General features: G+C 48.1%; 1 protein-coding gene across 4 annotated transcripts in view; it reads right to left on the bottom strand.

Annotated features, from left to right (window-relative positions):
- Nucleotides 1-27,579, bottom strand: part of EFCAB12 (EF-hand calcium binding domain 12) — a 921,238-nt gene that overhangs the window by 606,584 nt on the left and 287,075 nt on the right. For 3 of the 4 annotated variants that reach the window (XM_069643454.1, XM_069643455.1, XM_069643452.1), the window contains one exon: nucleotides 12,127-12,327. The exons of the other annotated variant lie outside the window; for it this stretch is intronic. In XM_069643454.1, the coding sequence (XP_069499555.1) occupies nucleotides 12,127-12,327 (201 nt within the window). The remainder of the gene's footprint in view (nucleotides 1-12,126; nucleotides 12,328-27,579) is intronic. 4 annotated transcript variants of the gene reach the window in all.

Genomic DNA, 27,579 nt, shown 5'->3' with positions numbered 1-27,579 from the left:
AAAATGACTTGCTAGATGTACAAACATGGCTGGCAGCCCAGGAGGAGAGAACCACTGTGTATTGTCCACCGGGCAATCCAGGGCCTAGGAGCAGAGTTTCTTCAAACTAAATTTGTCCGATACATCCCGGAACGCAATCTTCGCTCCTCGACCACCAACCTTTTGGTGGTTCCTAGGTACAACCGGGAAAGACTCGGTGGCAGAGCTTTTTCCATCGCTGAGGCCAGGTTGTGGAACACCCTCCCACCGCCACTCAAGTCTACCTCTAGCCACCTGGCTTTCAGGAAAGCCCTGAAAACAACTCTTTTTTAGCTCACTGCCTACTATTGTTCTTCCTGCTCGGTAGCTTCCTCATCGGCGCCATGATGCCTTCGGGCGACCGTGCGCTTTATAAGTGAAGGTAACATAACATAACATAACCACGGCCAACTAACGGAGAATTAGCGCAGTGGAGGACAATCTAGTGACTATGTCGACAGACTTGGACGGAGCCATTCGGGAGGTGTAACGACTGGGTAAAAAAGTGACGATCAAGAAAATCACTGTCATGTGTCTGGTTCCCTGGAGGCTCTGGAATAGGTTTCGATGGGGCCGCCATTAATGGTTCCATCACGTTTTTCTTAACGTGCTGGTAACGGTATAGCCTTTTCTTTCTGCACTGTGGTGGCTGGGAGGTTCTTATTCTGCTTCCTCCCAGCATTCCTTGCGTTGCAACCAACTTCACGGCTTTTGCTCTGTTGCTTTTGGTTCGCTAACGCTCATTGTGTTTCTGCTTACTTTCCTTTTCCCCGTTTCTGCCGCTCTGCCTCTGCTCCACCTCCCTGTTCCGTTCCGCCGAACGGATTTCCCGCTCCTGCCATTTTCTTCTTGTGCTTATTCTGCGGCTTGCTTCCCTTCGTGGAACCCATCCTGCTTCTTTTCGCCCTTCTTGCCAATCGGAGTCTGTTGTAGCCACCCTTACCTGACTTCCTTGCTATTACAGCTACAAGACTGCTCGGAAACTTCAACTTCCAGCATCCAACAGAACCATCTCCATCATTGGTCTTCTGATCCAGCCTCTTCTGGCCCAGCTGGCCCCAACCGCAACAACTACTCTTTGTGGGTTTTTTTCTGCTTTCGGCTTTTTCCCCATTGCGATCGGTCTCGGTGACGGGACCGCAGGGGCCACTGTCTTCCAGTGGCCACTGTGGCTTCCCATCAGGGCAGACCACTACAACTGAAGGACAGAGAAAGGAACGGGTACAGAACCAGACAAGACATCTATCGATCAGACTCCAGCAGTACAGGTGAGGAGTCGGAGGAGGGTAGTGGAACAGAGGAAATTGAACCGGTGTGTGATAGCCAGACTCCTGTGTGTGACAGTATTGAAGGTTGACCTTACAATCGCTCCCGTTGGACCAACCTATGGGTGGTCGGCCTCCCTGAGAACGCTGAAGGGTCAAACCTGGAAACATATCTACAACTTCCACCGAGAAATCCTGAAGATCAAAAACGTGCAAGGTCTCACCATGGAAAGGGTACACCAGGCACCGATACCGAAACCACCACAACCAAATGAACGCCTGAGGATCATAACCATGCGCCTTCTCAACTTCAAACACAAGATGGCCATTCTGAAAGCCTATAGAGCTGTGGGCCCCGTCCGGATAGGAGAGGTGGACATAAAAATGTTTAACGACTACTCTATGGAAGTATGCAGGCGACGCAAGAATTTTAACCCGATTTTTGAATGAAGCACTAAAGGCATCGGACAACCGACATTACCTAAAATTCCCAGCAACTTGGTGCATCCAGCTAGACAAACAGTGGCACGCATTTGAGGACCGATAACGAGCATGGAGCTTCCTCCGGCAACACAATCTGGTCACCCCCAACTTTGAAAAACCAGCATCAGCGGCCTAACGAACTACCATCCTTCGACCAGCCTGGAGAGAGAACAAACGAGCAGGAAATAGAACAAAGGAGGCAGAAGGCCCAAAGGCTGGGGGCCAGACCGCAGATAAAAGCATATTAAAAGTACTGCACCATCGGCCACCAGGGGGCGCACGGACGATGTCAGCCTTCGTGTGAGCTCCTAACCCACGGGCCCCCAAAAGTGAATTGAGCCCCCACTTTGGCCCCCCCGAACCCAACAATGACAGCCTGACCCACAAGAAACGCTCCCCCACCCCCTGAGCGAAAACCCGACCGAAATCGGACCCCTGGTCCCCGAGAAAACCACGAGAGGAATCGACCTCCCCCCGCCGGTGGAGACGCGGACACGGGAGAAGGCCGCGGCTCGCGGCGCTGGACTCCGCCCCCGGCCACCATCGAGGAACACCAGCGTGAGACCTGGGCTCCGGGGAGAGAGGCAGCGGCCCGCTCCGGATCGCGTGAGGGTCGCCCCCCCCCCCGCGCTTCCGAAGAGCGGACCCTTCGAGCAACCGGCCCCACGCCACAAGGGATCGACCTCGCGGAGGTAAGTGCCCGGCTGGGAGTGGGGGCCTCGGTCTGCGCCACCCCAGCGGGGGCTTGCTCTGCCCCCCCGGCCTGGAATAACCGAGTTACCAGGACTCCCCCCGCACCAGCAGGGGACCCGAATCTCCCGCAAACAAAGGAGACCTGCCAGGAGCCTGCCCCCCACGGCGCTCCCCCCTGGTTGGAGCACAAAATCACCCGGAGGCCCTGGGTTGGTGGGGGTGCCGCAGCCCCAGCGCCGCTCCCGCCGGCCGCACCAACAGGCGAGAAAAGAAACTCCTGGCACGCTGGGTGACCCATAACTGCAATCTACGGTCTCCCCCTACGCAGCGAATTTACTAAGCACCCGAAAGGGGAGGCGGAAGGTTGGGCCCCCACTCCTGGGGCGTGTGCCCTCTTCCGAAAAGGCCACAAGCAGAACGGAGACAGAACAAGAGGCCCCACAATTTGAGGACAGTGCAGTACACAGTGACCCGCGGCCCCCCTCCAAGCATCTGCGTCTTAAACCCTCGTCCTGAGACCTGCGCCCACACACCTCCAGCAGGGCCTGGCTACAGGACGCTATCGACACCTAATACCCCCCGAAAAGGCGTTGAATCCGACGAAGGACATAAGTGTGGAGGGTAGAGCCCCTGGAGACAGGGCGTGTGCCTCCTCCCACTCCCGCCAAAGGAACCCCCGCCACGAGGACAACCCCCCACGGGCTCTTCAACACACTGGTTCCGAGGGTAAGGCCCCCGACCCAGGGGCGTGTGCCTCCTCGTTGGATACCCATCCATGAACATACCGAACAAGCTTGCCAAATACGCCTACAAACCAGCAGTTCTAGCTCCTGACCCTGGATCAACAATGTCGGTAGAAACCATCGAAACGGGTGCAGCTGCCACCAAGGGAGATATTGCCGCCCTTTTAGCCGAAATCCGAAACATGGGCGCCAATCTCGGTGGCAAAATGGATAAGATGACCCAAAGGATTGACAACATCGAGGAGAGACTGGAAGGGGTTGAGACTAACCAAGCCTCCATTGACACTCTAGAGGCCCAAATGGAGCTCAGAATACGAAACATAGAAAAGAAGGAGGATGAGATTCGCCTGAAGATAGACGATTTGGAAAATAGAGAGAGAAGAAATAACCTACGGTTTTTTGGAATACCGGAGAAAGAAGGGGAGACAGAGGAAGACCTCAAGCAGACTATACGCGACATCGTCAAAATCCTAACTGCGGACGAGGACATCGATGAGCTCAGGACCGAGAGAATTCATAGAGCCGGTGGCCCCCCAGGAGGCCCGAGATCGGTCCTTGCCAGATTCCATAGGTATCAGGACAGAACAAAGATACTCGCCAAGGCCAGGTCTGGAGGCACTCTTACCCTCGGGGGAGCCCAGATTACTATTTACCAGGACCTCTCATCACTGACATTGGCATTGCGTCGCTTATGCGGCCCCCTCACGAGATGGCTAAAAGAGCAGGGCACGAGATACAGGTGGGGATACCCCTTCTCCCTCGCGTTTGAACATGGAACCAGAAAGTTCCTACTACGAACTGAAGAGGAAATTCGAGAATGTATTGCCGACCTCCTCGGACAGACCCCGGAGGGGGGCACTCAGGGAACACTAACGCAGGACAGATCACGCTGGGAACTTCAGGGCCAGAGAAGAAAACGGGTGAAAGGCTCCAGAAAGTACAGGCGGCCCAACGACACACCTGAACACAACTAATGACATAGTCGCTTCAAACTCTACATTCTGTCGACTCAGGATTTCATGATCCTGGCAGGGAACCCACTTACACAATGGATCATGGCACCCCCTAGTCCGCGGATCCACCACACGAGGTGGGAACTGCCAGTCCACCAAAAGGAGATACCGAGGAAGGATCATTCCCGAAACCGCATGTATCATAGAATATGTTACCTTGAAGTGGGAATCCTTGTTGTTTGACACACTGTTGTTTGATAAGTGATTTCATGAGCAGGGGGGTGGGGGCTCAAAAATGTTACCTTGATACTATTAGTTTACGGGGTCGTACGGTTACGACCCTCACTGGTGGTCCGACAGAAGACCGGTTGCTCACATCCGGTCCAACTCGGACGCCACCACGGACAATCACAAACCCTCATCGTAGAATTAAAGATCGACGCAATAGTCCAGAGGGTGATGGGTATGCAGTCTAATACCCTATGGGTATGGGAGGGGGGAGGGAAACGGGGAATGACACAGTCTCAGATCAAGCCTCTGTCAGACAGAGGCACACACAACGCTACTTCCAATATGGCAATTTCGTATAATGGGCTCCACGACGTTGCGAAGAAACCCCACGGACGCACTGATGTCACACAGACATGAGAAACCAAATGACACGCAGGGTAACCTCAAAATTGGCACGCTCAATGTTAAGGGCCTTAATTCCCCCACCAAAAGGTCACTCGTGCTGAGAGAATTCAAGAGGGCTGAACTAGACATTCTTTTCTTACAAGAAACTCGATATAGCAGAGGGGAGGAGAGGAAGATTCTCTATGCTAAGCTAGGATCGGAACATTGGGGCTCTGGACCTCTGAAGAAGGCAGGAGTTGGCGTGCTAATCAACAGAAAAATCCAATTTGAACTCTTAAAGTCATGGATGGACGTCAGTGGTAGAGCAATAGCCCTGGTGGGCAGCATACAGGGCACGGTTGTTACCCTTGTGGCAATATACGCCCCCAATACAGGCCAAGACAGATTCCTCCAGAGGATAATACCTAAAATCATGTGCGAAGCAGAAGGCGAAGTAATTATTGGAGGTGATCTAAACATGTGGATGGACCCGGAACAAGATAGACAATCAGGCCGCCTCACTACATCTCCACTCCCTGGTCCCAGACGCCCACTAGCTGCAGACATGATGACCGCCTACAACCTCACCGATGCATGGAGACATGCCAACCCCAACCGTACTGGCTTTACCTTTTTCTCGGCACCACATGCAACCTTCTCCAGAATAGACTATGTGTATCTGACCACAGACCTCATCACGGCGATGACTGAAGCTGTCATAAACCCGGTCTCCTGGTCGGACCATGATATGGTCACGGTCATTCTCGACCAAATGGCCCTGCCCCGAAGATGCTCCAAATGGCGCTGTAATGAAACCCTCTTTAAGGATCCCACCTTTCGTGAGGAACTGGAACAGGACATTACCCGATACTTTGAGATCAACAATACAGGGGAAACTTCTATGAACACAGTTTGGGAGGCAGGCAAGGCGACCTGGAGAGGACTACTTATCCGAGAGGGAGCAGCCAAAAAAAGAGAGAGACAACTAATTGAGAACAAGATCCGGAATGAAATCACACAACTGGACCACATGGCACAAACGGCTGATCAGGATAGACCACAAAAGATTAGAGAGGCCAACGATAAGAGAGAGGAATTAAGACAACTAGAGGCGGGAAGCGTAGCGCGTAAACTACAGCACCTGAAGCAGAAGCATTATGAACATGGGGACAAAGCGGGCGCCCTCCTGGCCGCAAGACTACGAGGCCAACGCCAAGAGAGGTGGGTCCCCACGATTCAAACAGAAGAGAACTCTGACGAGCCAACTTCTCCCAATGTCCCTGAAGCTTTTGCCGAATTTTACGAAAAATTATATTCAGCGCGCCCCCCCTTGCACACGGAAGCCATAAATGAATACCTAGAGCGAACACCCTTGCCCACCCTCCCAACGGATAGTGCACTCACATTGGAAGCCCCCATAACAGGAGAGGAAATTGAAGAAGCTATCAAAAGGCTCCCAACAGGGAAAGCCCCCGGAAACGATGGATACACGGCAGGGTTCTATAAAACTTTTAAAGATGCCCTTCTCCCATTCATGGTTCTCCTATTCAACAACATCCTAGACTCCGGCGAGGCACCCGACTCCTTCTCCGAGGCGCTGATAACAGTCATCCCCAAGGAGGGTAAGGACCCGAAGCTGTGCGCCTCCTACCGCCCTATATCCCTATTAAACATTGACGCCAAAATCTATACGAGAATCCTGGCTGCAAGACTGGAATCATATATGCCGGCAATAATCCACAATGACCAGGTAGGCTTCATTTTAGGCAGACAAGGAGCAGACTCCACCCGGAAAACCCTACACTTAATCCATGAGGCCCAAACGTCACAGAACAATCCAACGCTACTCTCAATTGATGCTGAGAAGGCATTCGATAGAGTAGACTGGCACTTCCTCGAGGCCACATTGCAAAAGATAGGCATAGGCCCCACACTCCGACGAGGAATTAAGGCAATCTATAAGTCTCCAAGAGCATCGGTCTCGGCGAACGCCCAATTTTCCCGATGGTTCCCCCTCAACAGGGGTACAAGACAAGGTTGCCCCCTATCGGCGATACTATTCGCATTGTCCTTAGAACCTCTCGCCGTGATGCTACGAGCTGACCCCACAGTGGAGGGAATCCAGGTGAATGGTAAAGAATATAAACTAGCCTTATATGCGGACGACATTCTGCTCCACCTGTCAAACCCAACGTCTTCCGTTCCGAGAGCGATCCAGCTAATAGAGGAGTACGGCGCGCTCTCAGGATTTAAAATCAACAAATCCAAATCTACTCTTTTTCCACTCCATGAACCATCGGCGGAACACCGGAACACCCTTGCGCAACTCGGGCTGATCGTCGGAGGCCCGACATTAAGATACTTGGGAATCAACTTGACACGACACCTCGACGGCCTCTACGAAGCCAACTTTCCTCACCTCCTCGAGGCTCTCAAGGCCGATCTCCAGAAATGGAAATCGCTAACGATATCCTGGATGGGACGCCTGAATGCGATCAAAATGGTGTCCCTCCCACGGTTTCTCTACCCCTTTCAGGTCCTGCCTATCACAATTCCGGATCACTTTTTCAAGCAAGTCAGAAAAGCCATCCTACACTTCTTGTGGAACGGAAAGAAACCCAGAATCTCCTATGAGGTCCTAATACTACCAAAAGAGCTAGGCAGGGTTGGCTTACCGGACATAGAACGCTATTATCAGGCCACACAGCTCAGGATCTTAATCCCACATCTCCGAGAAAGGAAAGACCTCCAATGGGTCCACCTAGACAACAACGTTCTATACAACGTGACTCTGGCAGAGTGGTTATGGGTCCCCAGATCGAAGCTATCGAGGAAACTGCGCAACCACCCGATACTAAGCACGTTGTGGAACATATGGAGGAAGGGAAGAGCAATGTCAGGAGTTACCACGTGGCCTTCGCCACTAAGCCATCTTTGGTCCCCTGGAATCAGAGAGGAAATCCCGGAACATGCCAGATACCAATCTTGGTTTGATGCCGGCCTTGAGAGGGTCGGACAGCTGTGGAGAAAGGGGAAATTCATTTCGATAACGGAACTCGAGGAGGCCCTCCAAATCCGCCCGATACCAGTTTTCCTGTACCTACGTCTGAAAGGCGTCATATCCAGAAAAGAATGGAAGGAAACCACGCAGAGAGAACTAACACCCTTTGAGGCGATCCTAGACACAACTACTACCTCCAAATGCCTCATAGCGAGGATGTACAGAGCCCTAATCACCAAAGACAATGCACCCAACCATCGTCTAAAAGCAAAATGGGAACGAGACTTTGCCAGAGAGTTCGACCAGCAAGCCTGGAATAAAATATGTGAAACACCATCCAAAATATCAATTGCGGCCCAATATAAACTGCACGCTATAAAATTACTACATAGATGGCAATACGACCCACAAAGACTGTCCAAAATGTTCCAGACCTCCAGCCCGCGATGCTGGCGACACTGTGGGATGAACGCCGATTATTGGCACATGTGGTGGGCCTGCCCCAAGGTCCGCATCTACTGGCAGGAGGTCCTGGGATGGATCAAACAGCTGGAAGGCATAGATAGAGAACTGTCGCCCCTCCTGATCCTGTTTAGCCTCGAAGAAGAAGACGACGAAATGACAAGAGTGAAAGGTCTGATATCCCCCCTCTTGCTTGCGGCAAGAGCTGCCCTTGTGATAAAATGGAAAGCTCCCCGCCTACCCAATAAGAGGGACTGGATACAGATCGCTACAAACATTTACACTATGGAGAAAGTAACAGCAATATTACATAACAGGGCTGCGCGACAGGAAGAACTCTGGTTCGACTTCATAACTAAATACATCTCGAGCCCGACCATGGAAAACTCAACTCAGCAGGGAAACTCCTCCCGATCCATGCTACCAATCACTGAAAGCTGAAAGACCCCATGCTGACAACCCTTGCGTGTCATAGACCACACAGGAGAACAATGATTGTTGGATGCTCCAAGAAGCGCCTCACGTAGCCCACTACGACTTAGAATGCCAATGCCCCGAAGGAAGCGGACATGAGACATGGGAATAGGGAGAGGGGTGGGAAGGGGGGAGGGGAGGGGGGTTTTTCTTTTCTCTGCTTTATTCTCTTTTTCTTTCTATTTTCTGCCTTCTCCTGGAATATGGAGCGTTAAGGTTGATAACTGTTGTTAAGATGGACATGGAGTTTCTACTGAAGTAGTTTGCTATGCACAATGTATAACCACCTGTATGTTCATATTCATTGTTAAAAACAATAAAAGTCAAATTTAAAAAAAAAAAAAGTACTGCACCGCACTGCAATACCCAACAACACCCACTCCTCTGTGCACCTCAATCCAGAATTTCTCAGCCACCCTAGATCCATGCGCCCGACGCAATGAACTTTCCGCCACACGACCGACATCCAGCCAACACCGTACTTTGGACGGCAGCTGCTATCCAACCGAGGCAGACCGGCACCTCGAGGGGCGCTAACGGCTATGAGAAGCACCCGAGTGGATAATGCCAGGAGAGGGGGGGACCGCCCCCACCCCCCGCACACAACTCTCACGGAAGGGCCCAGCAGCCATGTGTTGGATATAGGTGGTTAGACAGGCCAACCCAACGTTAGTTATGTTTTTGTGTTAAGGTTTAAAGGGAACTCACGTTTGAGCCCACTCGGGAAATGTGCTTCTAGAGGTAAACTAGGTCAGGGCTCCCCCACTACAAGCCCCCTCACTGGAACCCACCAGTATGCACACAAACACCCACTGCGCCAGACCAACCCAAAAACCATAAAATAGCCCCTATCACATTAGTGACACTGAACGTACAAGGTCTGGGACACCCAATCAAACGGTGAAGAATGCTCAACAAAATGCGAGACCTACAGGGGGATGTAATATTCCTTCAGGAAACTCATCTTGGGGAAACGGAATCCAAAAACATCAACGGGAGTGGGTGGGAACAGCAATCCACTCTCTGCATCATGGGAAACGGGGCATAACTATCCTCATTAACAAGCGGGTTACATTCTTGGTCAAACATACCTGCGCAGATAAAGAAGGTTGGTTTGTACTGGCCCAGGACCTACTTCACCAACACCCTGTCACACTGCTCAATATGTATGCCCCCATCACTGACACCCCATCATTCTTCACCCGCACCTTTGCAGCATGCGCTCAATATATGGGTAACATTACACTAATAGGAGGTGATCTCAATATTGCCCCAGACACCCTTCACGACCGGAAAGGCATAATCCTGGAAACTCCCACTACCCTAAAGAAACGGACAGCCCTTCAAACACTAATGTCAGACCTCCGCTTAACTGATATCTGGCAAAGTACACACGGGCAGAACCAAGACTTCACGTTCTACTTGCACCCACACAACAGCTACTCACGGCTAGACTAATGGCTAGCTCCGGTCAACACGCTACACCTAGTCACATAATGTACAATCCTGCCGACCACCCTGTCAGACCACGCCCCGGTTCTACTGTGCATTACCCTCCCAGACACTGTACGCAGCCCCCCCTCATGGCGAATGAACCTGCGTACACTACAATACCCAGAGCTCATAGAACAAATCGCAGACGACGCCGAAGAGGTCTGGGAACTACTGGAAAGCAAAAGCACTGCCCTCGGCCAGCGAGAGGGCCTCACTACTCTTGAAAACATGCCTATCTGAAGGAGCGGCATATACAAGACAATCGACGCACAACCTGGCCAGAGCGATCAGATTTCGAGAATTGATTGACCCATACATATAGTGCATGAGAGAAAAGAAGGGGATTATGCTCACACATTGGGAAAGTTCCACCACTTAACTAAGGGGAGGATAAAGACCACTCCGAAGAGTCACAGACCACAATAGGAAACAGACCACAGTGACCAAGTTATAAGAGGAGCACACAGAGTTTAGGGGGAAGGGGCAGCTGTTTTGATTCGGGTTAGGATGGGGGGAGACTGTAGGGGACAAGACTAAGCTCCAAGAATGCATCCGAATGTATACCTCATTGCCAGCTCAGAACGAAGTGAATGTAAGCAAACGTTTCTGTCACTTGTACCATGTTTAAATGTTAATAAAAAGAATTAACATTTTTATTTTTAAAAATAATAGTCTGTGGGTATTTTTCGACAGTTCTAGGTTGTTTAGTTGTGGAGACAGACCCAAAAGGAGCCCATTCTGTAATTGTTCTTTGTAAGAGATTAGTGAACAGATTTCAAAGAATGTTCATATGATTTATGGGGAGGCTTCCCTTGGGTTCAGAATGCCTTGAGTGGGCATAAGTAGGTTGAGATTACAATCTTGGTCCCAACATTTTGCTAGCTGAAGAGCCAGTTATTGAGATGTTGTAGATGACAGTTGACACAAACTGCAGTATATGATGGGGCACATTTGTAGGGGTGTTTCATAGGTTAGGCTTATGGAAATTGACACAGGTCATTTTGTGAAAATGTGTACAAGTTTGGACACTTCTTTAATGGAATTATGTTATGTGTCATATATTATTTTAGAAACACATTTTAATTGTGTTTCAATTAATTCATTGTTCATAACCCCTGGTTGGGTATACATTGAAGCAGCCTTTGTTTGTTATAATTAGGTCATAACTAGCCACCATTAAGGTTGAGAGAAAATCCTTTATAGACCTATCTGAGTCCATGTTAATTTGGTGTGTTAGTGGTAGGGACAGACCTTAGGTAAGGTTAGGTTTTGGACTGAGGACTGGACTTTAGTTGTAAGATATCCTGATGAGCTACTCCTTTTATTACTTTCCTTAGATAAGGCATTAAACCACCTAGGAAGTAGTAACAGCATAGGCCTTATTTTCTTTGGTATATTAAAACCAATTTTGCAAAATAAACAAAATGACTCACCGTAGTGACTAACGTAGTCCTAGCTCATAGCCCCCTTTCCTCCATACTTGTGGGATATTCTGTCCTTTCAGGCTGGTATATTCTGTCCTTTCGGGCTGGGACTGGAGCACTTTTTGACAGCATCAAAAAAAGATTGTCCTTTTTCAACATTTTCGCGGGGCCTGCACATGTGGCATTAGCCCTGCTTCCTGAGCCTCGGCCAGCGCATCACCCTTGAGCCCTTTTCTACGTGTGGTCAGGATCGGCCACACTTAGAATAGCTTTTTTTTTCCCTTACCCTGCTCACAGATTCACTCAGTCACATAGTGACTCCTATATACCATGCTTTTACAGAATTTTGTTTCACAATTTTGGGCTGTTAGCAAGTTTGTGTCGTGGAAAATCCCTACCGTGCCCAACTAAGTACACCTTTACTGGATGAAGGCCATGACTTTTCAACTTAATTTTAAAGAAAAAGTTTGCCAGTAGGTATTTCATAGTCCTCCCACGCACCTCTTTTTTGACTGCGTCCAGATCACATCGGGATATCTTCTTCTTCTTGACCTTATCAGTTTGGTTGAATAGATCCACCAGCCGCAGCCGGTTGTCCTGCAGATAACGGTCCAGGACAGAGAAAGCCTCAGTGCATGGCCTGTTGATGGAGGGAGTACTGGATTGCCCTCGGCTGCTCTTGGGCTCAGAGATGACCAAAGCCTGAAAAACAGGAGAGAGACAAGTTTCAAAATCAGACTTTTTATTCTTTATTATTTTCATTGCTAGGACATTTCAGATCGGAGGTACCCTGGGGTCTATAAATAAATCAATCAATCAATCAATCAATCTTCTGTTGGGCAGATAAACATGAGGAATCAACATACCTACTGTAACAAATGCTATATATGATGTAAAATATGTTTATGAAGAGATGAGGACAATTCAGTTTTGAGGAGTTGTATCAGAGCGCCCTCCAGAGCTGTGGCACCAATTGCTGCAAATCCAAGCATTCTCAGGGATGCAGACACCTACATGCCAAAGTTTTTAGCATCATAACATCCCCCTATTCATTCTCAAACAAGGAAAGATGGGGACAGGATGTGGAAGGTAAGGGGCATATGGTAAGCTGACTTTGCAATGGGAAAACGGGGAACAGAGGGTTGTTTCTGGAGTAGATGACAGAGCTATTCATAAAAGTAATCATCTGTTGCAGACTAAACAGAACCTGCCCCATGGTCAATACCTGCGGATACGGAGGAACTGTACTTTGAAACAGGATTTTCTTACACATGCAAAAATGTTGTCACAAAGACTACAGGAACGAGGCTATCCCAAAAAACTTCTGCATCAATCTGTTAAAAGAGCCCTCAACACAAACAGGGAACTACTCTTGCAGCCCAAAAACGCCTTGTCTGATCCGGGGGTGGACCGCCTCATTTGCGTGGTTACACATGGTAGACATACAGCAAAAATCAAGAGAATCATTCAGAAACATTGGCACATTGCCAAACTTAACCTACCAGAGGACCTACCACTGCAATTCGCATACAAGAGGGCCAAAAACCTCAAAGATCATTTAGTGAATTCCCTTTTCAAGGCAGAATCTTTTCAAACAGGACAAAGAACGTTACGTCCTATACAAGGGCTCCACCCCTGTGGGAATTGCATGGCGTGTCAATTTACGAGAAAAACTTTTAAGATTGGCTAGAGGACATGGACACTTAAAGACTTTACCAACTGCAAGAGTTCCCAAGTCATCTATTGTATTGAATGTCCGTGCGGCTTGAGATACGTGGGACAGACAATGAGATCAGTACATTTAAGGATCTCGGAACACAGATCCAAAATCCCTTGCAAAACTTTGTCAGCACCTTTGGTGTCACACTTTATGGAGGCTAGACACTCACCCAACGACATAAAATGGTGGGTACTAGAGAAAGTGAAGGGTGGAGCAGATGTAACACACAGCTTATTACACAAGGAATCCAGACGGATTCACCGATTAGACTCATACCACCAGGGATTAAATGAAATTTTTCAACCGGTGGTCCATTGAGTCAACTATAATACGAACAACATAAGATCAAAAACCCAGCATACACTTGTTTTAGGCCGCACCACACAGATCTTAGGTCTAACGCCATAAGATCTCTCAGGGGGACTTTATGTGCACGTCTTCCATGCGGCATATATAGACCTCAGCAACGTTTGAGCCTGAAAGGGGACAGCATGGTTCTACCTTTCCACCAGCACGACAGTACAATCCATAGCGGGTTACACTTTTCCCAGCGGCATATTTTGTTAATCAACTTGACAAGCTGAGCATTGAATTGACTAAAACACGAACAACACAAGATCTATAACTCAGCACACTTCTTTCAAAAAAAATCAGGCCGGACCACATAGATTGTAGGTTCAACACCACAAGATCTTTCGGGCGACTTCATGTGCACGTCTTCCAGGCGGCATATACAGATCCCAGCAGCATTGGAGCCAGAAAGGGGAGAGCATTGTTTTAACTCTCAACCAGCACGACAGCACTATCCATAGTGGGCTACACATTTCCCAGCTGCATATTTTGTTAAGGAACTTTACATGCTGAGATCAGCTGCACACCTCTGACCTTCACGTCCGACCGCGTCCCAGAGCCAGACCCAGGACCAGCACGACAAAGGGAATCAGCCCTGTCACCTCGACTACAGTAAACAACATTGCACGCAGTGAGCCGGGAGACGTTACTTCCGGGGTCACATGCACCAATGCTGTTGCAGAACCTACGTCTGCAACTCCCTACCAACCAGCACGCCTCCGATCTCACATAGACGCAGATGCTGGTAGACACAGACACATTTGCGTGTGTCCGAATCCCCGTGGGCCCCACACGAGCAACAAGGTAAGTGCGAGCACTAACCTCTATTCCGACCTGCATTCCCCGTGTTTAGGAGCAATCTTTTGTATACAAAGCATGCCGTCACGGAGTTGATGTATAAGGCTCACGGCAAACCAACTTCATGGGCAATGACCCATCAGTAGTTTTTTGTATGTTTGTGTGACAATCTGCGTTTTTACAATACGCATAACAAACAAACATACACCCCATGGACAGTAATTATCATATCATTGATTACAGGCTTACAGACCACAGGGGACCCCGCCGGACACACGATACCGGTATTGGAGAGCCCATCCCACAGGTTAACTACGTGCAGGTACCACTGATCTGAGAATACTGTTTAACCCCTTGCAACTCTGCCACTGGATGTTAGAGTAAACACATATCTCCATATGGTTTTTCTTTTCTTTTCTTTGACTTTCCAGTTACATACGAACGACTATAGGTATAAACGAAGGCGGGAAATGATTCCTTCACATCCTGGCATGCCCAACCAAACCGTTCCGGTCCACTGCATGTTATGAGAACCCTGGAGATCCACCCAGGTAATCCATCAGGGCCCTTTGCATTTTAAGATGTCGCCCCACTCTGAATGAGAAATGCTCCACAAAAACTGGCCCCTCGGATACAAGTTTTTCCGTCATTGTATTCTACACCCAGAGGGACCCATACAAACACCATTAGGAAAGGGCCCCAGGCAAAGGTGTACCACAACTGTGGAAATAACGATGCACAGTAGCAGCCGCATGGGAGCTGGAGGGACGGCCTAGCACTCCAGACCAGACACGACCCAGGACTTGGGATTACAGTATCGGCAGGTAATTTGTCAGCCGTTACATTTGAGGCTATATTTACATTGCATAAGGTCGGATACATTCTGACCACTATTGAGACGGGGAACAATAATTTTTACTTTTTGCATGTTTATACAGGGTCTTCAAATGAGATGCCCTTATGAAGGCGGACTAATAAAACGTCTAAAGACTGCCGAAACGTGAAAAGCTTGGTTGGTGACCAAGCCCCACGTAGGCAAAGAATTCTTTAACCACAAAGACCCAGATACCAGGCTACATTGCAGCATTAGGACATTTTTGAACCCTTACAAATTCCTGCCTCTTTACCAGACAGAGCAATTACCAAGGAAGGATACAGGGATATTTTTCCAGGACACCCACAATAGGGTGTGCAATAAGGAAGCTGTATTTAAGTTTTCCTCTTTTAAACTCACTTTTTGGTCACATTCTGAAACTTTAATTCTTGTTTAATTCAATGTTTTTTGTCATGAATCATGAAGACAAAAGGTTTACTTTTATTAAGATTTGCTTATTATCGAATGTTACACATCAATGTTTAGTTCAAACTTTTTTTGTATTTGTTGTACAAATGCACTTTACTAATGTGAATTAAAGAGCAAATATGAGTAAAAAATGTCTTCCCTATCCAACGAACACAATTTTCCAAGACTTCTATGAATAATTGCATTGGATGATTGATGGAACTTAGAGGTCACCCAGAAAGGAATTATCGAGTGATTACTAACATTTCTTTTCAGATATCTTTGATTTAGGGTGGGATACATTCATATTGATAATTTTTCTATTCATAAAATACCACATACGGGCCCCTGAAAAAGGGCATCTTTACTATCTGTTAAGATGTATGCGGCTGTCCTGTCCTTCCACTGGCCTTCAGTATTAGTGATGGAATGTTGTGCAATGTGCGAGTGACAGCTCAGGGCAATATTGTTAGGTGACTGTGTGTGAGAGTTCCATGAATGACAGTTGGGGGCCTGAGCTGGGATGCGTGTGGATGGTCAGTGGGTGAGCTTCCGATCCCTCTGTCTGATCTACTGTATATACTTCCAGAGTAACAGCTTCTTGTACATATGTATATTTGTCAATAAAGCGTACCTTGCAGCTCCTTGGTCTGTAACCCACTATTACCATTGAGAACCCGCAACCTATTGACAACACTATCCCACTTCTCTGCTTCCGCTGAGGGATAATTCTGTTCATATGCCTTCACAAAGGGATATTTTACTGAACCTGCCGTGACCACATCACTACATAACCAGTGCTCTCTGCACTTCAGAATTACACATGACTTTCCTCTCACTGTTCCCATTTCCAGTGAAACAGAATTTTGACATCCCTTTGTGTACAGAGATCCTTGATTTGTATATAGTTCCTGGGATTGACTTTTCTCCTTGGCACCCCTATACCAATCATGATATGACTTGTATTTGCCATGTGATTTTCTGACCTTTTACAAGACTGTGCCAATGGCAACATTCACAATACCTCACTTTGTTTGCCAAACATGGAGGATTCAGTTAGCTGGTGACCTTCTTTTGCTGCATCATCTCAAACGGTTCCAGAATTGTGTTAAGTGGGGTGCAAGCCTGTAAGTGCACAATGCTTCTCTGAGGATTGTCTTCTAATGTATGGTGCTAGCTAGGGCCAACTGTGAACTACCCTTGAGGAATCTCTTCATGTGTCTGACAAGGCTGTTCGCTGCCAGGTTATTTGAAAATGTGCGGCTGTGTGATATGTTGTGGTCTCTCAAACTTCTGCATTTCAGCAGAAAAGAACTGGGCTCTATTGTCCAATACAATTCAATCCAGAATACCTTGGTTGTTTGAGATACTCCATCACATAGTTTATGGCAACAGCCTTTATGACTACACTCCAATCGATCCTCTAAGAGGCATGGTCCATCAGAAAGATAATGAATGCCTAATGATAATGAAACTCACAAGTACGATAGAGGGTTCACAGATTTTTATTGTCAAATTGTTAATATATTTGTCAGAATTTTAAGACTGTACAGTAATTTGACAAAGGTGGTGTTCAGACTGGCCACTCAATCTTCGGTTAGCCCCCACTACCTTAACCCAGGCTTCCAACTTACAAAAGGTCAGCGTGAACACTAAAGATGGGTAACCTATACGGTCTGAGGTAGCCTCCCTATTGTGGGAGGGTCTAAAAGGCTATCTGTCTTACTCGCTCCAGGACTTCCTAGGGGTACCCTACTCTAGTGTTCCCCAAAATGATGGTCATAATGTTTTTCAATATAGCGCCTGTTTCCTCAATCACTCTCCTGTTTGCTATCTCCCTCTCACTTCTTTTAACTCCTCTCCCCTGATCTTCTGTCTTCTTACTTCTTACTCTCATTCCCCTCATACTTCCCCTCCCATCCTTCCCCTTTCCTACCTGCTCTTCTGCCTCTTACTCTCCCACCTTCTATTCTCAGCTCCTATCTCCAGTCTTATCGCCCCTCAATCTCTTCCTTCTCTCCCCTCTCTCTCCCTCTCCCTCTCCTCCCACTTCTTTTCCTCGTCTGTCTCTGTGATCTTGTCAGTCCTCGCCCTACTCCCTCTACCATTTCCCTTTCACCAAAGTCTCTCTCTGATCTCCATTTCCCTCTACAACTCCTGCCTCTCCCTTCACTTTATCTTTCTAGACTCTAGTTACAATTTCACCCCATAGCCATGCTCCCACTTCTCTCTAATCTCTCCTGTTAGTCTGCAAAATAAAGTCCTATCATCGTCTCGCCGCCCCCGGGCAAGCATGCTCCGGTCTCAGACAATCTCTGACAATCCCCTAGGGGAGGTGTATGTGGCGCTTTTGTTGTACACTGTGGTCTACCATAGTCCTTATCAGCCGATCCCTTATATACTCATCAGCAAACCCTGTGAAATTGCACGTGGTAAAGGGTCCTCTCATGGTTGTTTCCTAGGTAATAAGTGATAACACGCTAGAACAATATTAGGCTTGTTCTCAAAGTCTTTCAGTTTCAACAATGCTGACTCGTGAGGGTAGATGTCCCTCCACTGTTGGTATTTCCTTCCTCTTCCACTTGTATTGTCCGAAAGGCTACAATGCCTTGTTAAGCTTTCTAATCCTAAGTCATTAAGTAGTGCTGCCTTTTCCTGGTCATTGTGACTCAAAGTCTCTGGTGTTCAAACCAAAGATCTCTGAGGTTCAAACAAAAGTCTCTGGGTTTCCACCAAAAAGCATCTTCTCTACCTTTTGCTTTCCAATTTATTCTCCAAGTCTATATGCAGCTCCTCAGCTTCTCGTCCTCGCCTGTTGGCGCACCATCCTGCCTTGGTCTGGGGCCCTATGTGCATCTGCACATTAGACCTTGGTAATTGACAGGAGCGAGTGATGTAAGAACATTTTACACCAGAAGTCTGGCCTCTAGTTCTGGGTTTGCTTCTTCTTGCCACATCCATGCCTTAGTGTTCTGGTTCCTGTCCCTGATTCTCTGTCCTTGTCTAACTCCTGGATGAGCCATGCCAGTCTTGTGCCTATGAGGGCTTCCTCTTCATCTCCTCACCTTTCCTCTCTTTATCCTTTGGGCCTACGCAATGCTCTGCTGCATGTGTGCACCTGGACCAAACCTCCCGTTATACCGCCTATACCCAGGGTGCACATTTTTCTTCTTCTCTGGTCTTCACCTCCAAACCTTTCCCTCTTAATGGCCTTCACCTAAATCACTCTTCATTCAATCTCTGCCTTGACACACTCCACGGTCTCTCCTCGGATGTCTCCACCAAGCACCTTTTAGAATCCTCCACCTCAACTCTCGCCTCTGTAATGCCCCCCTTCATCTGTCCTTGAATGCCTCCTCCAACTTCTGCTATAAAAAAAGTCCTCCTCAATAATTCTTCCAAATTCCTCTTTAAAACACTACCATACCCTCCTTTTCTCCACTGCTTTTACTTCCAACCTACTCCTGAACACACTCCTCCTCTTCTCCCTTCAGTCACTTTATAGCCCCTTCTAAATGCACTCCTCCTCCTTTCCCTTGATGACACCTCCACCCTTCTTAATGATGTCCCCATCCTTTAAAAAACATCTATCTCAACTTACACTCACTGGCACTGGTGGTCTTGCTAGCCCACTGGGCTCTGTGTCGGCTACCTTTACTTTTTCGGGAGGCAGACATGGTTCTTGTTAAATGTTCACTTGACAGGCTACTCCCTATTACAGGTTACTCCGTACCTATTTGTTGGCCGCGTCACAACCAGAATTATTTATTTTATTAATGTTTGGAAGCATTCTTTATTGTTGGGGGAGGGGTCAGTAGGGGAGCAGGGTGTGATACACTTTGGGACAGATGGCAAACAGCACCTGGCATAGTTTATGGGAAAGCAGATGAAGCGGATCACTGGTTAATGGGTTTGACTCACAAGCCTTATGGTTAACACTGTTCATCACTCACAGGATTGCACACGGTCTATGCTCACCTGGAACATCCAGGGCTTAATCTCGCCTGTCAAACGTAAGTCTATACTGGCAAAATTGGCTGACTTCTCCCCCTCAGTGGTCTTCTTACAGGAAACCCACCTTTTGAAAGCTGATGAAGAGATTCGCGCATGCCGTTTCTCGACAGAGTTTTTTGCCTCTACTGGGTCCAAAAGAAGGTGGAGTAGCCATGTTATTTGACAAAGTGACTCACTTTCTTAAAACTTGGATCTTACACGACCCCAATGGGAGATACCTGGGGGTAAAGGGTTCATTCAAGGGCAACACCTTTACATTTGTCACTGTTTATTCCCCTAACGATCGACAGGAACTTTTTCTGCAGGGCCTCCTGAACAAATTGCTCACCGTTGCTAAAGGCTCCCTTGTCATAAGCATGGATTGCAATGTGGCACCCAACTCCAGCATAGACAAAACTCTTCTGCCTTCTAGAGTCGATTACAGGAACTCACTTGCTCTCATGCGTCTCCTCCAGGAGCTACGATTAGTAGACATCTGGAGATTACGAAAGTCGACTGCTAGGGACTGCACATACTATTCTCATTTACACATGGGATACTCTTGCATTGATATGCTGGAAGCCTCTTCTTCCCTGGCCCCTTCCATTCCCGAAGGGTCCATCCACGTGGTGTCCCTCTCAGACCATGCTCTGGTTTCACTCTCCCTCATGGTCACTGGTCTCCCGCCCACAATTCAGAGGCCCTGGATGTTTTAGAACACAATACTTAAGAACTTAATGCCCATTTAGCAGAGTGTACGTCTCAGGCCCTCCTTAAGGTCAAACAGTATTACTACACTAGAGGGAACAAAACCAATACGATCTTGGTCCGTAAACTGGGCATACATAGAGCCTGCAACAATGTCCAGGCCTACTGTCATGATCTCTGCTTCCAAAAGGTCAGGGTTTTCCCAACTCCCTTGCAAGCAGATCCATAACCCAGGTTCCGAGTGCCAACCAGTCCCAATTGGGACCTTTTGGACCCAGTCCTGGCGCCAGTGGCACCAGGCTCATAAATATGCCCAGTCCCAGCGCTGGAAGCGCCGGGCTCATAATGCTTGGGTGGACTTACCTGCAGCAGACCATGCTGCTTACTTGCCTGCCAGTTGAGCCTCTGATCCTCTTCTGTTTGGAACTACTTTTCCTGTTGGGTGGGGCAGGAGCCACTCCCTAGATTCAGAACACTGGAACTCTTCTGGAAAGCAGGAACTCTTTTCTTACCTAGGCGTGGCTGTGGAAGGAGACACCTAAGCCTTACAGGAGGCTATTTAAACCACACCCGATGGATGAATCTTGCTTTGCGTTATTCTGCATCCTCTGCAGCAGAACGCTCATCGTGTCTTCTGCATCTGATCCTGGGCCTAAGGAAAAAGGCTTACCATCCTGAATCCAGTCTTCAGCAACACCTATAAAGACAAGAAAGAACAGGTTAGCATTACGGTCTTCAGTGACAGCTCTTCACTTACCTGGTCCATCGGCTGTCACCAACGCCTCGCGCTGCATTCCGGCATCTGAAAGACAAAGGCTTACCTACTCTTCGTGCGCTCCGGAGGTCTTCACACTGCATTCCGGCATCTGAAAGACAAAAGCTTACCAACTCTTCGCACGCTCCGGAGGCCTTCGGCGCTGCATCCCGCATCTGAAAGACAAAACAAGGTGCGTTTAAAGACATTGGGGAACTTTAATACTCACGTGCCATTACTCCTTTCCACATCCAACCCAGTGGGTATTCCGGCACCCTGCAGCCGCTCCGAACTTGTACCTGCAAAATAAAAAGACAGTTAGAGCGCATCGTGAAGCAGGCAACAAGCGCTTACTTACGTGCTTCCAGGCGCTTCTATTCATCACACGGGCTCCATCTTCAACTCACTTCAGCCCGCCATCGCCGGAACCCTGCAAAACAAGAGACATCATTACTAAAGACTTTAAAGACATTAGAATTACTCGAAACTTACCGTTCGTGCAGTAAACGACGGACAGCAGTCCTCTGAAGTCAAGAGGCCTGCTCCCCTTATCCAGTGAAGAAACTGGTTACAGCACCCTGCCCCGAGGCAGATGGAGAGCACAGCGTTCACTTACCTAAGGTGAGAGCGTTAACCTTTGGGGTTCTACAGGAGAAGAGAAAGGGAAGAAGGGAGAGACATTCAATAACCCAGTTCCTTAATCCCATATTTTCTATCTGCAGACATCTTACCCTTCGAGTCAGACATACAGTGCACAGAGGTCCAGCCCAAAGAGCCAGCCGTGTGTTACACATCACCTTTGAAGATACGGTATACGCCCAGTCAAGACCGGCGCCTCTACGGGAATCAGGTGAGCGTTACACCTACTCAACGATGAAAGGGTGCTCCATCTCACGGAGGAGATTAAACTTGCTTAGTTCCACAAATATAATGTGGGGGCAGCATCTGCCTCCGATCCCCAGGCACAGACTCCTTGAGGGACTATCTGGCCCCGGTCACCCATCCCAACCCTCGCTCTCGCCAAAGTCACACAACTGGAACTACTGATATCAGTGGAGGAGGCTACGGCGGCCATTAAATCCCAAAAAAACAGATTCACCTCCATATTCTGCAAGGCCTATTGCGAGATTCTTGTTAGGAAAGATTTCCTAATTGTATGTAATTTTCCCTCCATGTGGCAACCCCCAAACCTTTTGCTGTTTTACACCCCGATCTAGACTTTGCCAGAGAAGCACAGCCTTCCGCAGCACTCCTCTGGCCTTTCGCTCAATTCTTATGGGGAAACTGACATGCCCTTAAGACAGTCAGTACTGGGAGACTTCGTTTCCCTTAGTTCTTTCCTCATGTTGCAGCTTTTGTGCAACATGAAACAAGAGTGCACCGTAACTTACATTACCGCGCTTTTGGGTCTCTAGTCATTCCAAAGGCCCTAGAAACTCTTGCTGGACTTATTATGAACTGTGCAAGTGTGTCACGGACTGGGCTGGTGGCAGCTATTGTTTCTCTTGTGTTGTTTTGAACCCTTTTTCGCCAGGTTATCCGCGTTTGGCACAAATGAGTGGCCTGGCTCCAAAATGGCCATGCCGCGAGGTTCTTTGTCCTGTCTGCTGACCGCCTTGCCCCTTCACCTTCCCCCAGGTTGAGGCGACCCGGGGCAATCCTTATTTGGTCATGCACTTTCCCACGAAACCCCAAAGCTTTTGCGGGCTTCTGCATGCCTTGTGTGTGCCTCCAGGATGTGGGCTGGGTTGTCTGGTCCCAATACACATCCTGGGTGCCAGAGAGTCTGGAGTGTCCTGAATGCCTGGGACCACCTTGGTCCGTGATAGGTCCACGTATTGTGTGAGTGTTTGTGAGCAGATCTCCCATTGGGTCCTCTCTGTTTTGGCGCGAAGGGAACTTTGGATAAGAGGAGGCTGAAAGCACCACTATCAGGTCGATCTCCTGAGTTCACACCGAACAAGGGATAAGGAGCCAAGTATCCTGCAACAAGAAGCTGAGTCTAGGAACCGCTGGTGACCCGCTGAAGGTTTGGCACCCTGAACTGCTGTCGTCCTGCAAGACCCCTCTGCATCGGATCGTCCTAGAAGGTCTGCGAAGGCGCTTTGACCCATTGGAATAGTGGGATCAACTATTCCCGGCACCTTCATCAAACCCTGCAAGTAAGCCTCTTCGGAAGAGTCTCTGGGCCAACCAGTGGGCTGACCAGCTTACGCAAGACGCTTTGCTCTGTCACCGCCGCCGTTTCGGGGAAGCCCTCGAAACTTGGTTTACTGCTTGCTCTACGTCCACGGCACCCTCACAGCGAATTTCGTACACTTAGCATTCCCAGGTCTGAAGTGAGACGAGTGCGCCCGGACCAGAGCAAACGCGGTTGCCGTGTTGCCCTGCTGTGGTAACAACCTGTGCACGTCCGCTGCATTTGGGACACCCTCGACCCTGCATCCTGCTATGCAGAATCTACACAGTGTCAAGACGTCCTGATCATCGCAGCTGAACCTGCCAGCAACGTGAACTGCACTGGAGAAGTCTGGGTCTGTCTGCGTCGGGGACCGGTGAGTAGTCTATACCCTAACCAGTGGACCCTCGCGCAGGAGCCCGTTTCTTTTCTACCGCTGTTGCGAAATAGCGACTCTATCCCGCACTCTCACCCTGCCTCTGCCCACAAGTGGAGGCCTTGCTCGAGTACTGGGGACTTGTTCTGCATCGCTTCATTCACCTTCCTGAACTGCCCGATATCCTTGAAGAGGCACTATTTTGTCCATTGGCACCAGCGCGTGCAGGTACTTTTCAGTATAAGGCTCCTCTCTTCGTTGGGCTTGGACTTCCTCCTAGTTAGGTGTATTTCAGATGTCGAACTGGGTCTAATGATTACTTGCACTGCCTGTTTTCCTCCCCATCTAGGTGGTTTACATATTACGTGCTCCTAACTCCTTAGACCCCTCGGTCTTATATATATATATATATATATATATATATTGTATTGATTGTGATGTGTTGGTTTACTTTAGTATTATTGTGATTCTTTGCTATGGTTGATGTTACAAAGGCCTTGTAATAAATGTGTCTATATTTTTAATATACCACCTCTCTGGAGTAATTTGTAAGTGTACTTGCTGTGTGTGTTCATTGAGGTCTTTCCGTCACCCTCACCCCTCTTGAGACTTAGTCTCGACCGCCGCCATCGCTACCCTGATTGGTCTGGCTTGTCCAGAGGTTACCCTGTTCCAAGAAACTAAGCTGGCCTTCTGAACCTCTGCCCCTCCAGGTCAGAGTTCAGAATCCATCTTAACAATTCTCTCCTCTCATTTGACCCAACTCTTTAATTCATTCCCCGACAGGGCACGACAACGCCTACCTTGCTCAAACCTTCCACAATCCTGATCCTGAAACCTAGATGCCAAACTATACTAAAAACCCTTGCTACCTGGTTGATGACGGTCCTGCCAACCCTGGTCCACTTGGACCAGACTTGCTTCATCGCTCGCCGGTCAACTCATGACAATATCAGAAAAGTCCTTTTAGTTGAGATAGCGGCTAAAACGAAGATGAATGCTGGTCTCATAGCTCTTGATGCCTACAAGGCTTTTGATTGACAGGACTGGTCCTAGCTAGCAGCTGTCCTTCAAACATCCGGCTTGGGACCGAGATTCCAGCAGTCAGTACTAGCTTTATACTCAGCTCCACTGACATGAGTCTTACTCAATGGCAGGTCTACCCCCCCTAATAAGAGTCCTCAGAGGCATGAGACAGGGTTGCCCCTTACCCCCCGCCCCCTCCTCGGGGTACCTCATATCAGTGCCAGGAGCACAAAATAGCCATCTACGCTGAAAACGTCCTTTCTCGGAGGTGAGGCATTCGGTCCCTGCCCCGAAGACTTTGGCCTGACCTCTGGGTTCGCAATCAATTACTCTAAATCTCTAGGGCTAGCAGTTGTATTACCTCCCAGGGACCTTGAAATGCTTGCTGAAGTCTGCCGAATCAAATGGAAGCAAGATTATATTGAATACCTGGGTGTTAACATTACTAGCTTCATTAAATCACTATACAACGCTAATTTCCCCTCTTTAATTGCTGACGTGGAATCGGACCTCAAGTGGTGGCATAAGCCAACAGTCTCATGGCTGGGCCATGTAACAGCAGTCCTGTGAAAATATATTTAGTGTCCTATGTTAATGTTAAAGGACATTTGTACCGCGCACTATCACCACCGGAGTGGTCCGCTTGCGCTCTGGCGGCTCTGAAAGAGGAGGGGAGGTTGAGTTAGTGGGAGGAGGCAGGAAAAGTGCAAGAGAGCAGTGATGTGCTGTTGGCGGCCTCAGCCCGGTGGGTCCGTTGGCTGGGCCTGGGATGTTTGCGGCCGGTAGTCGTTGTGTAATGTTGTGCAAGACTATGTGTGTTTTTGTTTTGTTGTTGAAATGTAGTGACGTTTGTGTGGTTTGTTGTGCTGTAGATTTTGGTTGTGTTTGGTTTGGAGTTTGAGAGGTGTATGCAGAAAGGGAAATTGTTAGTAGGGTTGGTTAGTTTGCATCTCTATCCTGAATTCAGGCGCTCGGCTTGCGCAGTCTCCCCTGGTGCGGCTTTGTCCTGATCGGGGTCCGACTGGCATACAAGGTTCCTTACTCCTCGGGCCCCCGCCTCTAACATGTTCTCTCATAATTCCCCTTATCCTCCCTTCATACTCCTGTGGCCAGTGCACCCGCCAATGTCAACCTCTCAGGTAGAGTGGTGATTGCCAATATCTCGACAATTCCACACCGCTGTGGTACCTGGCGGTAACTAAGGGATGGGCAAAAGTGTTGGTGGGATTGTCTGGGGGAGTTGGCTCAGTCTTCGTGCATGCCGCCTGTGTTCCAGTCTATCCGGTGTCACTCGTCCAGGTGCCGTGGGAGCTACCTTCTCAGGTCGGGGATGTCCGTGTCCTTTCCGGATTAGTCATCCTTTTTCCGGTTTCCAGATTTAGTTTGTGGTGTTGAAGAGACAGGTTTTTAGTGATTTCCTGAATTCTAGGTGATCTTCAGTGTTTCTTATTTCTTTTGGGATGTTGTTCCAGGTTTTTGCAGCTAAGTGGTAGAAGGAGGTGTCTCCAAGTTTTTTCTTAAGGTATGGTTTGAGTTCCAGGCGGATTTCCTTGCTTGATCTGAGGGGTCTCGTTGGTTTGTAGACTGTTATTTTCTTTTGTAGGAATTCTGCTCCTTGTCTGCTGATTGCCCTGTGCGTTATGCACACTGTTTTGAAGGTGATGAGATGTTTTACTGGGAGCCAGTGTAGTGTTTTTAGGGCTGGAGTGATGTGGTCTCTTCTGGATAGTTTGAGGAGTAGAAGGAATGGAACACATACATGGGTTTTAAAGGGTTGGGTTGAAAGGAAAAATATTGATGATAGAGACACTTATTTTTCAAAGGAAACTCATTCAGTTTTATATTACAGGCAGGGAGAAAGAGAACCCTATATATACCCGGCGAATTGGCGGCACTCGAACCTATGAGCAGAGAGAAGGGTCAAGGGACCTAACCAGATGCCCATACACAAATGTGTCTGCTGTACAGTTTTGACAGTGGACAAACTCCTGTGAAAACTCCCATATCGTTGAATGGACTAAGTGGCCTATGCAGTGAAAGTCCCAGGAACTTGCTGCAAAGCATGCCTAAAAAGAGGACAAATATGACCGGACAGACGATCTATGGAGTCCAAACCAAGATGATTCGGGTGGAATAAATACACAATGAATAAAGGAGAGAGGCAAAATCAACATGTAAAAATACAAATGGGAACCAGGAAATGTTATGGGATGGGAGCGATGGAACAAATGTGGAGTATAAGCCACATGTGAATAAAGTGTGACAAACAGGCCGGTGGGTTACCTCAAAGCGTGACCTTCTTTCAAATTCTCATAGTGGCTGTAAAATTATCTGAGGCATATAGTTAGTTTAAAGTTAACTGGGTAATAGAGGTGGGATTTAGATAGAAGTAAACAAAGGTATTCTTTAGGGACACATACATGTTTAGACTAGGAGAATATAATGTGTTAGTACTGACATTGTAGAAATGTTGTAGGATATTTCCCATATTAAAATAAATGATATCACAGAAAAGGGTGATTAGGTGATTATATTTTTATAATATAAAAAAGATTTTTTTTTTAAAACATAACATTTGTACGTTCAATTAAAAATTACAAATGCATATGTCATCCATCATAAAAGTAGGAAAAATTACACCCAACAACAAAATACAGTGATTCCAATGCATTTGTGTTTGATATCTGAACACCATGATTACAAGCTATTTCCTTAAACTGTATAAAGTATAAGACAGAGCATATAATTTCCCACCTGCAGCAGATCA

The sequence above is a fragment of the Ambystoma mexicanum genome, chromosome 2p (assembly GCF_040938575.1).
Source record: "Ambystoma mexicanum isolate Mex_15411 chromosome 2p, UKY_AmexF1_1, whole genome shotgun sequence".
In the NCBI taxonomy this organism is placed as follows: Eukaryota; Metazoa; Chordata; class Amphibia; order Caudata; family Ambystomatidae; genus Ambystoma; species Ambystoma mexicanum.
The sequence above is the reverse complement of the archived record's forward strand: the minus strand, read 5'-3'. Positions and strand labels throughout refer to the sequence as shown.